A 17733-nucleotide genomic window follows, 5' to 3' on the forward strand; every position below is an offset into this window, starting at 1 on the left:
CCCCCGCCCCCCACCTCTGTAGGGTGCCAAGTGCAGCTACCCATGCTCCAGCATCACACATGTGCGCGTGTGTTGTCCCTAGACCTGTTTGCCTAGTCAGAAGTACTGAGTAGTGTACCCCAAGTTCGCGACTTAGTGCACGAGGCACCTGTGTCTGTCCTCTCCGCAAAGGGTATTGCTAAGGCATGCACTCAACTTTGTTTCATTTCTCCCCCCACCCTAAATCTTTGTCTTCTTGTGTTTTAGCATCATCAGGCGGAGGAGATTTGGCGTCGGAGCAGGAGGGAGCTGCAGGTCACCAGGCCCCGGTGGGCACTGACACAGACACCGAGGGCACCAGTGATCCGGAGGGCGAGGGGAGCACCACAACGGGGGCCGGTGGAGACACCAGCGACACGGACACGTCCTCGTTTGGGAGCTCCCTAGCGGGGGCGGCACCATCTGTGCCCCCCGCAACAACAGGTACAGCCGCCACCCAGCGCACCAGCACCGCCCTCCCAGCAGCCCCTCAGTCTTCGCTCCGTGGCCGCTCGGCCAGGAAGGCGCGCGTCTCCTTCGCCCCAGGCACCTCAGCCCCTGCCTCTGTTACCCCTGCTGCCCTCAGTGCGGAGCTCATTGACCTGGTGAGGACGCTCATTGTTGGGCAGACTACCCTTCTGAATGCCATCCAGGGGGTGGAAAGGGAGGTGCATCGGAGCAATGCCTACCTGGAGGGCATTCATTCGGGTCAGGCTGCCCATCAACGAGCGTTCACTGCTCTGGCCTCAGCACTGACGGCAGCCATTGTCCCTGTCTCCAGTCTCCCTCTTCTATCTGCCTCCACCCTTTCTCTGTCTCCTGTACCTCAACCTATCCCATCCACACCATCAGACCAGCCTGCACACACCTCAACACCCAAGGCCAGCTCATCCAAACATAAGCACCACAGAAAACACAAGCATTCACCCAAGCAACACACAGATGCAGACATATCAACATTCACTACCACCTCTGTGTCCCCGTCCTCCTCGTCTCCCTCCTCCCTCCCTGTGACGTCTACACTCACACCTGCATGCACCCCAACATCAGCCAGTTCTTCCACCACCAGCAAACCCTCCACTACAGTCCGCACACCTGCAGTCACCACCCCCACTGGCATTTACACGTCCCCTGTGTCCTCTCCCACTGTGTCTGTCACCCCCTCTTCCAAGACACATAAACGCAGGCAGACACCCAAACAACAGCCAACCACCTCACCACAGCCTACGTCCCAGTCACCTGCACCCAAGGACAGCACACCTGGCTCTCATACAACCACATCCTCTTCCTCCACTTCTCTCACCACTACTCCTACCCCTTACCTTGGTCCCAAGAAAAATTACCTCTCCACTTTTGACCTCTTTCCCTCCCCCGACCCACCCCCTCCAACTGGGAAAAGTCCCAAGGGCACCTCAGCCACCACCAGCCCAACTACTACAGTGCAAGTGGTGCATGGCATGTGGAGTCCACCCTTTGGCGGCAGTAACACTTCGGTGAGCAGCAAGGGGACAGCCAGCCCCCCCCCCAGGCAAGAGGACCCGGAAATTGAAGGGCCGCCGTGAGCGGACAGAGACGGCTGCCCCCAAGGAGGTGACTCCGGCCACTTCACCGGCCACAGCAGCCAGGGGAGGCAAGGGCCCGAGAGCCCCATCTAAGGAGCGGAAGGACAGCAGGGCGGAGAGGACAACCACCAGGAGTGCGGAGCAGGAGGGCCCCACAAGCCCCATCCCGGCTGCAAGGGACGACACCAAAGGGCCCAGGACTCACTCCCCGAAGGGGCCTGACACAGCACGGTCGGAGGGCGAGTGAGCAGGGTGTCCAGGCAAGGTATGACTCCCTTGACATACTGCAAGAGCACCGCTGAACAGGGCCCCGCCGTGAAGACAGGTACCGCTGAAGAGGGCCCCGCCGTGAAGACAGGTACCGCTGAAGAGGGCCCCGCCGTGAAGACAGGTACCGCTGAACAGGGCCCCGCCGTGCAGAAGAGCACCGCTGAACAGGGCCCCGCCGTGAAGACAGGTACCGCTGAACAGGGCCCCGCCGTGCAGAAGAGCACCGCTGAACAGGGCCCCGCCGTGAAGACAGGTACCGCTGAACAGGGCCCCGCCGTGAAGACAGGTACCGCTGAAGAGGGCCCCGCCGTGAAGACAGGTACCGCTGAACAGGGCCCCGCCGTGCAGAAGAGCACCGCTGAAGAGGGCCCCGCCGTGAAGACAGGTACCGCTGAACAGGGCCCCGCCGTGCAGAAGAGCACCGCTGAACAGGGCCCCGCCGTGCAGACAGGTACCGCTGAACAGGGCCCCGCCGTGCAGAAGAGCACCGCTGAACAGGGCCCCGCCGTGAAGACAGGTACCGCTGAACAGGGCCCCGCCGTGCAGAAGAGCACCGCTGAACAGGGCCCCGCCGTGAAGACAGGTACCGCTGAACAGGGCCCCGCCGTGCAGAAGAGCACCGCTGAACAGGGCCCCGCCGTGAAGACAGGTACCGCTGAACAGGGCCCCGCCGTGAAGACAGGTACCGCTGAAGAGGGCCCCGCCGTGAAGACAGGTACCGCTGAACAGGGCCCCGCCGTGCAGAAGAGCACCGCTGAAGAGGGCCCCGCCGTGAAGACAGGTACCGCTGAACAGGGCCCCGCCGTGCAGAAGAGCACCGCTGAACAGGGCCCCGCCGTGCAGACAGGTACCGCTGAACAGGGCCCCGCCGTGAAGACAGGTACCGCTGAACAGGGCCCGCCGTGCAGAAGAGCACCGCTGAACAGGGCCCCGCCGTGAAGACAGGTACCGCTGAACAGGGCCCCGCCGTCTCAAGCACCGCTCCGCTGGGCCCTTCCTGTCAAGCACCGCTCCGCTGGGCCCCGCCGTCTCAAGCACCGCTCCGCTGGGCCCTTCCTGTCAAGCACCGCTCCGCTGGGCCCCGCCGTCTCAAGCACCGCTCCGCTGGGCCCTTCCTGTCAAGCACCGCTCCGCTGGGCCCCGCCGGGCCCCGCCGTCTCAAGCACCGCTCCGCTGGGCCCTTCCTGTCAAGCACCGCTCCGCTGGGCCCCGCCGTCTCAAGCACCGCTCCGCTGGGCCCTTCCTGTCAAGCACCGCTCCGCTGGGCCCCGCCGTCTCAAGCACCGCTCGGCTGGGCCCTTCCTGTCAAGCACCGCTCCGCTGGGCCCCGCCGTCTCAAGCACCGCTCCGCTGGGCCCTTCCTGTCAAGCACCGCTCCGCTGGGCCCCGCCGTCTCAAGCACCGCTCCGCTGGGCCCTTCCGGTCAAGCACCGCTCCGCTGGGCCCGCCGTCTCAAGCACCGCTCCGCTGGGTCCTTCCTGTCAAGCACCGCTCCGCTGGGCCCCGCCGTCTCAAGCAACGCTCCGCTGGGCCCTTCCTGTCAAGCAGCGCTCCGCTGGGCCCCGCCGTCTCAAGCAACGCTCCGCTGGGCCCTTCCTGTCAAGCACCGCTCCGCTGGGCCCCGCCGTCTCAAGCAACGCTCCGCTGGGCCCTTCCTGTCAAGCACCGCTCCGCTGGGCCCCGCCGTCTCAAGCACCGCTCCGCTGGGCCCCGCCGTCTCAAGCACCGCTCCGCTGGACATCGCCATGTCATGCACCGCTGCGCTGGGTCCCGCCGTCTCAGGCACTGTTTATGGTTCACTGTGCCCACCATGCCTCCCCCTTGACCACTGGACTCTGTAATCCACCTGAGAGACTGTGGCTTTGCACTCCCCAGGATGGTCCAGTGGGCAATCCACCCACTGCAGAGACTTGAGAGACTGTGGCTTTGCACTCCCCAGGATGGCACAGTGGGCAACCCACCCACTGCAGAGACTTGAGAGACTGTGGCTTTGCACTCCCCAGGATGGCACAGTGGGCAACCCACCCACTGCAGAGACTTGAGAGACTGTGGCTTTGCACTCCCCAGGATGGCACAGTGGGCAACCCACCCACTGCAGAGACTTGAGAGACTGTGGCTTTGCACTCCCCAGGATGGTACAGTGGGCATGGTGGCTCCTCGTGGATCTGGCGTCGTGGACTCATGTGGCTGTGGTGGCCCCCCCTTCCCTTCCCCCTGAGGTGCCTGTAGTTTTGACATCGGATGCCCCTGCAGTGTTCTCTCCAAAGGACTCAGGTCTCGTGTGTGGGCTTTGCCCTTGTTTCGCAGAACCTTGGCCCACGGACATGTTAGATTCGTAGGATGTGCAGGACTTGTTACTTCAGTGATACACTGATGTGTATATCTTTTTGGTTTTTGTAAATATTTTTCACGGTTGCTCAATTATTTCCAGGTGCTTTTTTTGTACATGAAAATTTATTCCAAATTTGGTTGTGTCATTGTATTTTTAAAGGGGCTTTGTGTGGTGTCACTGTGACTTCCTGCTCTGCATTGGTGTGTACATATTGGGGGGGTCGCATATGTGTATGCCCATAACCTTTCTTCCTCCCCCCTCCCGTGTGTTGTAGGTGCAGTACTCACCGTTGACGTCTGCGCCGGAGTTCGTACTCGTGGTAGATGAGCAGGTAGACGAGAGCAGGTATGATGTTCAATTCGGGTTCCATGCTGTCCGGATTCCGCGTGGAGTGTGTCGAGGTGAGCGTTTTCCATTGAAAATGTCTGTTTCCGCCGTGTTTTTATCGGCGGGGCTCCCGCCCCGGAAAAGGTGGCGGATTGGTGGGTCGTGATAGGGTGGGCGGTACATTGTCTGCCGCCTGGCTGTTGGCGGTGACCGCCGCGCTGTTTGTTTGATCCGCCGTGGCGGTCGGAGTGTTAATGCGGCGGGCTGTGTTGGCGGTTCCCGCCAGGGTCAGAATTGCATTTTTTTGACCGCCGGCCTGTTGGCGGGTTGGCCGCCGCTTTATCACCGACCGCCAGGGTCAGAATGACCCCCTTTGTTCCTTCCCCAGACCAGTGGCTGTTACCCCTCCATTATAGGGTAAGGATTTTTTAGGATGTGGTTTTTCAGCACGATGTGCCATAAGTTGCACAGTTTACTGTTAGGATGCACTGATAGAACCGAGTAGAGTGTCAGGAATAGCATCTAGTTTAAGTAATATATGGACACGTGTTAACGTATTTAACCAGTAAAAGCACTATAGTGTGCAGTGGTTTGCAGTGGTTTTAGATCTAATTAAAGCACTATAGTGTGCAGTGGTTTTCAGTTTTCCACTTTGCATGTTCACCTTATAGTTTCTCTGTGAACTCTGACATAATTTGTCGTCATATGTTTAAATATGTAATCTCTCCCTATCAGGTGCCAGTTTTCCATATAACTAGGGATCCATAGCCCTGAAGAATGTCCCAGACCTGTACAGGCTCAGAGTGAGGGCAGAAACATGTTGGCTGTTGTAATGACGGGCTGAGCCTTTATATTCATGCCAACTGACGACCTATGTTTGTAATCATACCAACGGACACCCTTATTTAAGCTGAAAACTACCGGCAGTTTGTTACTGATCTGGATCCCAGTACTATCCCATAAGCTATATCTAAGAACTCCCTCTGGTATGTCCAAACCAAGAGGTTGAGTCAGCCCAGGTGGCACTGTCCTACCAGGGTGGTCTACGATGAAGGATGACACAATTAAGTGTGTGAGACCATTTCTTCCGTAAAGGAGGAAACCCCTGTAGTTCTATCAACATATTAGATCTTCTGTTAAACTATTTATGGTGTTAGGGTCACAACCTAATTGAATGTGCCCATATCAATCATCTCTCCACACCTTTTGTGTGTATAGCTTTTACAATCTCTACTGAATGCACCCTATCAGATTAGGGAATCATGTTAAGTATGGCAAGTTCAAACTTATCTATCATAAAAGTGAGAAAACTGTTTACATTAGTGACAGCAGCTTTTCTCTCACTAAAAACCACAAGAAGAAATGGAGCGACTTCCACATCAACCTACATTCTTGTTACTTAGGTCAAAATAAGCCAACTACTTGTAATTGTCCTAGATCTCAAGGCAAAAAAACAAAACAGACTCTTTGTTAAATATTCTGAAAAGAATACCTACCTCTTCTCTGGACAATACCCAGGCATATGATAGCTAGTAGACACCTTCCTTAAGAATTATTTTAGCAGAAAATAAAACCCCAAAGTAGCATCAGTGGCCATGATGAAAAAACAAGGCCCAATACTTAAAGCTTTGGTTTCCCAGGCTATTTGCTTGCGCTATTCCAGACCAGATACAGACTTTTTCCATATTGTCTGGTCCGGTCATGTGATGGTCAGATAATGGCAAAGGATTGCGTAACAGCTATTGTCAGTACTAGAATGGCCAACAGACCTTTACCCTATGGTCGCCCTATTGAGCTTGATGGAGGACAGTGCTTAATTTGTAAATAAAAAGGTGCCGGTGCTCAAAGCTCTCCTCTTAAACATGCGGCTGCTGCAATTAAAAGAGTGAGCACATAATACTGAGGCAGCGTAATCCTAAGGCCATCTCAGGACCCTTTAATGCATATTCAGTCACTCCCTGCCCCTTCAGCTCACTCTTGCAGCTTTCTTCTTTCTCCCTTTGTGACGCTTTTTCGTTTTTCTCTTCCTCCATTTTCCCACGTGTCTTTTGCTCGCAATAAATTCTTGAGACAGAAAACTAAGCGCCGGACCTCAGAAATAAGTGCCGGTGCTACGCACCGGAAAGAACAAGCACAAATTAAGCACTGATGGAGGACTTTAGGTGGCCAAAGAGCAGAGCACATGCTTACTGGGGAGGCACGCAAGTCGCCGAGCAAGACACTGCCCAGAAATGGAAATCCACAAACCTTCCCTCAGTGGCTGAATGGTGGGCAGGACTGGACCGGTGTGCTCAATAAGAAAAAGCCATTTATGTTGCTAGAGGCTGCTCACAAAAACATACAAACATCTGGGGTAAATGGTGGGAATATCATAGACTGGATTTGGATGACTGATTATTTTAGGTCTATGATATGTGGCATTATCTGTGACACTGTAGAACTGAATGTATTTTACTGGTGCTTGAAAAACGATAAACTATGTTTATAAAAAAAATATATACTGATTGCCATGATGCCATGTTGTACTGTTAATGTTACCATGTTCCTTCGAGGACATTACCTATTATTCTACAATTTCCTACTCCTGGAAGATTATACTTCGTGTTACCTAAAAAAGTTTATTCCTAAAACAAGCTGCCATGTAATTAGTTCTAGAAATGCATCACAGGGATACCATGGATTAAATGTTATATATAATTTGTTTATCAAAAAAAGAAAAATAGTTCAGCAAAACCACTATTCTGTAGCAGATGAAGAAATAACTTTGGAGAACTTCAGAACAATGTATGTAAAATGTAAGAGGATATATGCAGCGGTTATTAGCTACAACTGCGTGTGACACACTGAAAGAAACATTAACAGTCTTAAGACCACTAACTTCGTCAACTGCCCTAAAAAACCCACTTACAACTAAACATAACTGCCGACAATTATTCGGCTGTACACATTTTCTTCAAAAGAATCTTCTTTGGGATAGTCACTTTTTAAATGACGTACTTCCTATGAAAGACTCAATGATTTAGTGAAAATGAACTGCAAGAAACAGATTTTTCTCATAATAAATTATATTAGTTGATATATCACTTACCACCGGAGTGACCCCAAAGCTTGTTTCGTGCTTGGAACTCCTGTGTGTACCCAGTCGTGCATATTTTGTCACACAGCGACCGCGGCTCTATTAGCGTGTGCTTTATTTCCATGGCCTGTTTTCCAGTCACCAGGGGATCCCGACCAATATCTGAGAATAAAAGAAAACATATATATCAATAAGCAGCCAAGGATAGTACTAATTCTTATTTGTAACTGATTATCAAAAACATTTTGTGAACATTCTTAAAGGTGTGTAGATATGGGAGAATCTAATTTAGAATAGAAATAAATGTATGCAAATGGGAAGGGTATTGGTACACTGTTACTCTGCTGTTTTTAAATAAGTAAACTGGTTTAGAATCTCTATGTTCTACAGACAGTAAACAGAATAGGTTGCTATTCTACATTGTCAGCTCTCGGAAAACTACAAACCGTAGCCTACTGTGAACCCCATCTTGACGTTTCTCCAATGTATAGCACAAACGTATTTGAACTGCACCAGAGGCAGAAGTTTTGTGTTCTTACCTTCTGAGGCCACCTACCCTCTGAGACGTGTACATCCCTCTAAACCTTTAAACTTTACAACTGCGTACGGTGTTGGGCGTTAGGGGGCTTTACCACTCTCTAAGAACATTTGGGGGAAAATTCAAAAAGGTGCACTCTACAACACATTTTTCATTATATATTCAATTGTATTAGTTTTTCAAGCATAGTAAATTATGCCCTTACAGTGCACCAGGAAATGGCAATCCTTATTGGGGTTCTTCAATGATTCCCTCACCATCATGCCTCTCATCTCTCCATAGCCCCTCTCTCACATGTATCTCATTTGTTTTATAGCACCTCTCTTACCAGCGTAGAGTGTTGGAGCACTTTACATCATACACACATAGAGACAATGAATCATGCATGTGTATATCAGTGTACAGAAAATGCTGACAAAGGGGACTACAAGTAGGATTCATGTCATCCATACCTGTAGGCATAAACTCAGGATTCAGAACGTAACACAGTGGATAGGCTTGACTTTACTAATAACAATTTATTTCTACCCAAACAAACCCTTTTGAAATAAACTAGGATAACCAAAGACTGGGGAAAAACATAACTTTCTAACTTATATCATGCAGTTTGCATGCAGCTCTTTGATGTCAGTTCATAGCTTTTCTGTGATCTTCATAGTACACATTCTTTGCAGTAGGCATATCAACCCTCTCTGCTACCTTCGATGAGTCAAAACTGCCACTAGACAAAACCCCAATCTCTCTCCACCAGAGTTATCTTGGCACTTTTATAGTGCATGGATATAAAACCGCCCCAGTAACAAAAGCGGACCCCCCACCCTTCTAGCCAACTGGTGAAACGCCCTACGCCGGGTACGGAAAGTTAGGCTCTGCTCTCCCCTTTTGTCCCCCCCACCACCACAGCTGCCTTTTCTGCCTTTTTCTACTGTGCAGCAGTCTCTTCTGTTTCCCACCAATGGCGCTGCCCCACCTCTAAGCCCTGGAACTCCTCCCCCTTCCTGCTTCCACCTAATGGTGGCTACACAGCTGATGCACCGCTGGTGCACCAAAGGGAAGCGCTTCTGCACCAGGCCCATGCCCAGAGCCAGAAGCCCCAGTCCTCCTAAATCCCACTCCTTTTCCGCCACTTCTCTGCTGCAACCCTCCTGACTGTCTGACCTTACGTCGACCCTGTCCTTGACATGGCAATAACTCACCCCCTATACAAGGTCATAACACAGGACAGAACAAACAGACCTGAAGGAGAACTATTCATCATATTTAAAGAAAACATCCTCTGCTCTACCACCCTCATGGACACCAGCAACAACATGGGACTCCAAATTCCACATCCCTGACAACTACACCATAAGTGGCACACTTATTACTGACCATCCCTGACAAGTTACCAATGTCTGCAACACAACTGTCAATTTCGTACCCTACTCCAGCACTTTCACCCTCTTAGCGACTACAACACCCACAGGGTAGACCACACCAAGCTCAACACAACCAACCTCCTGGTGGAACTGGCAACCCTCTGACTCACCCAGCGAGAGAATGGCACCACCCACGCAGGTGGACACCTACTGGACCTCATTTTCAGCAGCTTCAACAAAATCACAGTGGACAGGCCAACACTGTTCACCTGGTTCGAGCAAGCCCTGGTCCACTTTAATATGCCCATCCTGCATCACTATGAAACTACTCCCGCCAACACTGTACAATGAAACTTAACATCCTAAAAGAAACCTCATCCTTGAAGCTCTTAGATCACCTGCAGCAACATCACACTAATCTCTCTAGATCTCAAACTTCAATGACTGGATGACATCCTGCGCATACAGCTTAGCTCCACAAAAAAAAAAAAACACTGAGACCACTGGAACCTGGTGCAAGCAGGGTGTTATAGGGAAAAACTCATAGACACCAAATATTACTGCAAGGAAGAGCCACAAAGACACAGACAGGAGCACCTACAGATCAGCCCTCTGATGCTACCTTCAGCAAATCAGAGCCACCAGGAGGTCCGCACTCATTGGCTGCATCGAAAACGGCACCAACAAAGCCAAAGAAATCTTTCCCATAGTGAAGGATGGCTTCTCAGCCAGCAGCTAACTCCACTAGTGTTACCCCTCACAAGACTACTGGACACAGCTGTCCCCCTTCCAGCTTGGATTCATTCCAGCTGTTGCGCTTATCTTGAAAAATATTCTGATCTTTTGCCAGGTGATGAAGTTTAGGGATTAACTCCCCAGGACACACCGAGTTTTTAAGGTGACCTTAGACACCTTCAGTATTTGCTGGCTGATAAGAATCATTAGTGGTTCATAATGGCATGAATAACCAACTTACATAGCATGGTTGGCTGCAACTTTGGAGATGGATTGAACTTACCTTAGGATTTTGAAAGGTTGATCTATTTCCCAGGGATTTGTACTTGCTTGCCATTACTTGATTCAAGCTGGATGGTACACCTACACATTGTGGTCTGTGCCTGTATTATTGGGGTGCTTCCTTTACAATCATCTCGCCCTGATGATGGCCATTTCTAATTAATGTTGCATTTTGTGTTGAAACATTGACAAAGTTGAAAGTGGAAGTTTTTTAAATTGTTAGTGGATCTCCAACACTCATATTATGGGTGTTGAACAAAAGATCACAGGCCCCCTATCAGTCACACATGTATATCTTGCCTTGTAAATAACAGTGGTGCACCTTCATAGTCACTTTACTCATCTGCACTGCACCGTCACCGATAAGAAGCACCTAAATAATTATGCTGGGAAAGTTTTTCAAAATTTGTGCACGTTTTTGTTTGTCTGATGAAAATAAAATGTATGAACTACATACCAAACCTTATCTATCAGAAGTATTTTTATCTGACTACTGCTGAGGAAGTCAAGGGATACACTTCCTCAGTAGGGACCACCTTTGCTGTTATATAGTCCTTCTTCGGAAACAAGATCAGCAGCATCTACAATAACTTTGAACCCCAGATGGACACATTGGTGGTCATTACAACCCTGGCGGTCGGTGTTAAAGCGGAGGTAAGACTGCCAACAGGCCGGCTGTAAAAAAAATGGAATTACGATTGTGGCGGAAACCGCCAACAAAGACAGCCACTTTAACACTCCGACCGCCACAGCGTTACAAACAAACAGCCCGGCGGTCACCGCCAACAGACAGGCGGACAGTAGTAGACAGATGGCTACAAAATCACCAGAAGAGATCGAACCAACGGAATCGGCGGCGGAATAGCCATCGCTCACAAAGCTACCCTCAAAATCCACACCCACTCGGACGACACCCTCAGGACAGCAGAACACCTCCACTTCCAGATCCACACGGACCCCAACACGACCCTCAGAGGAACCCTCATTTACCGCCCACCAGGACCAAGAGCCCCCTTCAACGACACCATCGCCGACCTTGCAAGCACCCACGCCCTCGCTTCCCCGGATTACATCCTCCTGGGAGATCTGAACTACCATCTGGAAAATGCCAACGACGTCAACACCGCGTCACTGACCTCCAACCTCCTCAACCTCGGTCTCCGACAGCTAGTCAACACACCTACCCACATCGCCGGTCACACCCTTGACCCCCTCTTCACCTCTAGCAACCACATTTCCTTCAACCACACCTCCGAACTCCACTGGACTGACCATCACTGTGTCCATTTCACCTATAAGAAAACCACAGAGCAACACCGCATCCAGCTACCTCCCCACCGCCGCTGGGGCAAAGTCACCCAAGAACAACTGACCAGCACCCTCAGCAACAACCCTCCACCCGACGCAATCGACCCGAGCACAGCCGCCATCAACCTCCATCAATGGATCCTCGACTGCGCCAACACCCTTGGCCCTCTCAAGAAACCCACCACCATCCAAGGAAAGAAAAAAACAGCCTGGTTCACAGACGATCTCACCACCTCCAAAAGCAACTGCCAGAAGCTCAAAAAGAAATGGATCCAAGAACGCACACCCGACAACCTCGCCGCCCTCAAAAACGCCAACCGCGAACACCACCAACGGATCCGCACCGCCAAGCGCGCCCACTTCAACGAACGCATCAACAACAACGCCCACGACTGCAAAGAACTCTTCGGCATCGTGAAGGAACTCTCCAATCCGAAAGCCAACTCCAACGACATCCCGCCCTCCCAGAAACTCTGCGACGATCTCTCCACCTTCTTCCACCAGAAAATCACCACCATCCACGACAGCTTCATCACCGGTCCACCGCCAGACCTCACCCCTGACGTCTCCTCCCGCGACTGCCGCCTCACCGCCTGGACCCACGTGGACGAGGCAGAAACCATAGCAACCATGAACACCATCCACTCAGGCTCCCCCACGGGCCCCTGCCCCCACCATATTTTCAACTCAGCCAACGCCACCATCGCCCCCGAACTCCGCAAGATCATCAACCTATCCCTCACTTCTGCCACCTTCCCGGACAGCTGGAAACACGCAGAAATCCAACCCCTCCTCAAAAAACCCAAGGCTGACCCCAACGACCTCAAAAACTTCCGTCCGATCTCTCTCCTCCCTTTTCCAGCGAAAGTCATCGAGAAGATCGTCAACACTCAGCTCACCCACTTCCTCGAAGACAATTCCATCCTGGACCCCTCACAATCCGGATTCAGACGAAACCACAGCACTGAGACTGCCCTCCTCGCCGCCACAGATGACATCAGACATCAAATGGACAACGGCGAAACCTCAGCCCTCATCCTCCTCGACCTATCAGCCGCTTTTGACACCGTCTGCCACCGCACCCTACTGACCCGCCTCCAAGAAGCCGGCATCCAAGATAAAGCCCTCCACTGGATCTCATCCTTCCTCTCCGACAGAACGCAGAGAGTCCGTCTCTCCCCTTTCCGCTCCAAAGCCACCAACCTCATCTGCGGCGTCCCCCAAGGATCCTCCCTCAGTCCCACGTTGTTCAACGTCTACATGGCCCCCCTCGCTCAACTGGCCCGCCAACACCACCTCAGCATCATCTCCTACGCCGACGATACCCAGCTCGTCCTCTCCCTGACCAAAGACCCACTCACCGCCAAAACAAACCTCCACGAGGGACTAAAATCCATCGCCGATTGGATGAACAACAGCCGCCTGAAACTCAACTCCGACAAGACGGAAGTCCTCATCCTCGGACGCACTCCCTCGGCCTGGAACGACTCATGGTGGCCCTCCGTCCTCGGACTCCCACCCACCCCTGCCAGCCACGCAAGAAACCTCGGCTTCATCCTGGACTCCGCCCTCACCATGTCCAAACAGGTCAGCGCCGTCTCCTCCTCCTGTTTCAACACCCTTCGAATGCTCCGCAGAATCTTCAAGTGGATTCCAACAGAAACCAGAAAGACGGTGACCCAGGCCCTCGTCAGCAGCAGACTTGACTACGGCAACGCACTCTACACAGGCATACCAACCAAAGACATCAAACGCCTCCAACGTATCCAAAATGCCTCCGCCCGACTGATCCTCAACATACCTCGCCGAAGTCACATCTCCCCTCACCTAAAGGAACTCCACTGGCTCCCGGTAGACAAGAGGATAACCTTCAAACTCCTGACCCACGCTCACAAGGCACTTCACAACACCGGACCCTCCTACCTCAACACCAGACTCAACTTCTACACGCCAACACGTCAACTCCGATCCGCCAACCTCGCCCTCGCCATCGTACCCCGAATCCAGCGCAAGACATCTGGCGGCAGATCCTTCTCCTTCCTCGCCGCCAAGACCTGGAACTCTCTCCCCACATCTCTTCGCCAGACCCAGGACCTCCTCACATTCAGAAGGCTCCTCAAGACCTGGCTCTTCGACTGCTAATCCAGCAGCCCCCCCCCCCCCCCTCAGCGCCTCGAAACCCTGACGGGTACATAGCGCGCTTTATAAATACCATGATTGATTGATTGATTGACAGTATCACAACCTACCAATCCGCCATCTTTTCCCGGGCGGATTCACTGCGAACAAAAACACAGCGGAAACTGGACTTCGAAGGGAAAACGCTCACCTCTACACACCCCACGAGGAACCAGGATGCCATGGAACCAGAGCTTCACATTTTTCCAGCCTTTATCTTCTTGCTCCGCTACCAGGAGCATGGACGCCGGCGGCGAAGACCACGGTGAGTACTGCACCTATGACACAGGGGAGGGAAAAAACGGGGACACACGCAGCACACCCACCCCCACCCTCACCCATGACAACACACACACTAATACATATTGATACATTACAGTTACACCCCACAACCCCCCCAGAAGAATGCAAAGACAAAAGGAAATGAGTGTAACCATTGTAATCTATTAAAATCCAGTATGCAAAAATATATATACACTATAAACAAATATATACACCAAGAATAGAAGTCCAGGTATTGCTCCATGTAAGTCCGTGGAACACTGGGCCCACACTGCATGGTCGAGGCCCACACAAGGTACCCGAACATGACGGAGAGAACACAGCAGGGGCATCAGATAGAAATAAAACTGGCACCTCAGGGGGAAGGCAAAGGGGGGGGGGGCACCTCAGCTGGTTGAGTGCACAACGCCAAATCCACGAGGGGGCCACATGCCCACTGTTCAATCCTGGGAAGTGCAAAGCCACAGTCTCACAAGTCCCTACAGTGGGTGGTTTGCCCACTGTTCAATCCTGGGGAGTGCAAAGCCACAGTCTCTCAAGTGGATAACAGTCACCACTGGTTCTGGAGGAGGCTTTGTGCCAAGAGTGCTTCATCCTGCCAAGGACTGAGGTAATGGATGTGAATCTCCACTGGTTCTGGAGGGGGCTTTGTGTCCAGAGTGCTTTATCCTGCCAAGGACTGAGGTAGTGGATGTAAATCTCCACTGGTTCTGGAGGGGGCTTTGTGCCCAGAGTGCTTCATCCTGCTCGTGGCGGACTCAGCAGCGTCAGTGCTCTTGGCGCTCATGGGCCAGCGGTGCTTGTTGCGGCGGTGTCCTGTTCAGCGGTGCTGGTGGCGGCGGTGTCCTTGGCAGCAGTGCTTGTGGCGGCGGTGTCCTGTTCAGCTGTGCTTGTGGCGGCGGTGTCATGTTCAGCGGTGCTTGTGGCGGGGTGTCCTGTTCAGTGGTGCTTGTGGCGGCGGTGTCCTTGGCAGCGGTGCTTGTGGCGGCGGTGTCCTGTTCAGTGGTGCTTGTTGCGGCGGTGTTCTTGGCAGCGACTCAGCTGCTGGCGGTCCTGTCTGGGCCCGCGGGGCTGCTGCTGGCGGTCCTGTCTGTGCCAGTGGGGCTGCTGCTGGCGGTCACCTCCGGGGCAGGGGGCTGCTGCTGGCGGTCCTGTCTGGGCCAGCGGGGATGGTGCTGGCGGTCGCCTCCTGGGCAGCGGGCTGATGGTGGTCGCCTCCGGGGCAGCTCGGCTGATGGCGGTTGCCTCCTGGGCAGCGGGGCTGATGACAGTCGCCTCCTGGGCAGCAGGGCTGATGGCAGTCGCCTCCTGGGCAGCTGGGCTGATGGCGGCCGCCTCCTGGGCAGCAGGGCTGGTGCTGGCAGTCGCCTATTGGCCAGTGGGGCTGGTGCTGGCGGTCGTCTCCTGGGCAGCGGGGCTGATGGCGGTCTTCTCCGCCGTGCTGCTCTTCCCAGACTTGCCGGGTTTCTTGTGCCCCTTCCCCACCTTGGAAGGTGTCGCAGCTGACTCCACACTCCCACCTGTACCCCTGGGAGCAGCTTTGGTGGCTGGTGTCTTCCCCCTCTCCCGCCGGGCACTGTGCATCTTTTGATGCTTGACAGGTGGGGGACTGTCTGTGCTGTGGCTCCTTGCCACACTGGCAGCCCTGCTGCCTGGTGCACTCCAGAATCCGGTGACTACTGGCACCACTGATCCCGCCGATTTCGTGGCTGAGGAGGTAGGTTGGGACCTGGAGAGTCGGGCCCTAGGAGACTGATGGGGTGGGGGAGGTAAGGGAAAGAGGTCAAGGGTGGACAGGAAAAGTTTCTTGGGAACACTGGGACGGGTAGCTGGAGGGGGTTTGGGAGTGGAGGAAGAGGTTGTGGTTGTAGGAGGTGTACGTTTGGTGACTTTGGGTGAAGGTGCATGTGCTGGAGGCTGTCGTGAGGTGGATGGCTGTTGGGTGGGTGTGTGCCTGCGTTTGTGTACCTTGGGAGGTGGCGTCACAGACACACTGGGAGAGGACACAGGGGATGTGTGAATGGTAGTGGGGGTGGTGACTGCACGTGAGCGGGGTGTGGTGGTGGGTGTGCTGGTGATGGAAGTAGTGGCTGTAGATATAGTGCATGCAGGTGTAAGTGGAGACGAGACTGGCAGGACGGAGGGAGACGAGGAGGAGGGGGACACAGTGGAGGCAGTGGATGTTGCTATGTCTGCATGTGTGTGATGATTGCGTGAGTGCCTGTGGGATGTGTGGTGCTTATGTTTGCCTGAGCTTCCTTTGTGTGTTGAGGTGTGTGCATGCTGATCTGATGGTGTGCTTGGGGTAGGCTGAGGTACAGGGGTGTGGGTCTGGGTGGAGGAAGTTGGAGGGGGAGGCTAGATACAGGGACAATTGCTGCCATCAGTGCTGAGGCCAGAGTCTGAAAAGCTTGCTGAAGGGCTGCCTGACCAGAATGAATGCCCTCCAGGAATGCATTGGTTTGTTGCAACTGCCTCTCTACACCCTGGATGGCGTTCAAAATGGTAGACTGCCCAACAGTGAGGGACCTGAGGAGGTCAATGGCCTCCTCACTGAGGGCAGCAGGGGTGATTGGGCAGGGCCTGAGGTGCCTGGGGCGAAGGAGATGCCTACCCTCCTGGGTGAGCGGGCACGGGGCAAAGGCTGAGGGGCTGCTGGGAGGGCGGTGCTGGTAGGGGGGGTAGCGGCTGTACCTGTAGATGCGGGGGCACAGATGGGCACGCCACCACAAGGGAGCTCCCATCAGAGGACGAGTCCGTATCACTGGTGTCAGCTCCTGTCCCCGCCGTGGAGCTCCCCTCGCCCTCCGTCCCACTGGTGAAATCAAACTCTGTGGTGTCGCCCTCCAGGGCCATGTGGGATGCAGCTCCCTCTTGCTCCGGTGCCACTGCTCCTCTGCCTGATGATGCTAATGCACACAAGAACAGGGAGACCACAAAAAGGGGGGGGGAACGACAGAAGAAAGACATGTTGAGTGCATGCATTACCGCTACCGTTGGCGGACACGACAGACACAGAAGCCCCCTGCACTACGCCGCGCACTTGGGGTCCACTATTCAATCCCTGGGACATGGCCTACAAGGCTATGGCCGACATCTGCACACATGGATGTCACAGGAGCCTGACTAGGTGTTATTGGCACTGTACACAGGTGGGGTTGGGTGCCACATGGTCTGTCTGAAAAAGGGGACCCAACTAGCACACTCGCCCTGGCCTAGGGAAACCCACAGCCCACCTTCCCCACCCAGACACCTCCACTGCACGCTGAATCAGCAGAATGAGGGTGTAGTCACCCCTTGTTGCTGCTGAGATGCCCTCAAGTGCCCATCTAACTCCGGGTACGCCACCGCCAGGATCCTGAACATCAGGGGGGTCATGGTGCGACGGGCACCCCTCCCACATTGGGAGGCCATCCCCAGCTGGGGCTCCGCCATCTTCTTGCTCCAGCAGCTAATGTCCTCCCATC

The 17733-nt window shown here is 53.6% G+C and overlaps 1 protein-coding gene across 3 annotated transcripts in view; it reads right to left on the reverse strand.

Moving 5' to 3' along the window:
• Positions 1 to 17733, reverse strand: part of LOC138283857 (mucosa-associated lymphoid tissue lymphoma translocation protein 1-like) — a 977541-nt gene that overhangs the window by 82218 nt on the left and 877590 nt on the right. For all 3 annotated transcript variants that reach the window (XM_069222019.1, XM_069222018.1, XM_069222020.1), the window contains one exon: positions 7598 to 7747. In XM_069222019.1, the coding sequence (XP_069078120.1) occupies positions 7598 to 7747 (150 nt within the window). The remainder of the gene's footprint in view (positions 1 to 7597; positions 7748 to 17733) is intronic.

Source organism: Pleurodeles waltl, chromosome 3_1 (genome assembly GCF_031143425.1).
Source record: "Pleurodeles waltl isolate 20211129_DDA chromosome 3_1, aPleWal1.hap1.20221129, whole genome shotgun sequence".
Lineage (NCBI taxonomy): Eukaryota > Metazoa > Chordata > Amphibia > Caudata > Salamandridae > Pleurodeles > Pleurodeles waltl.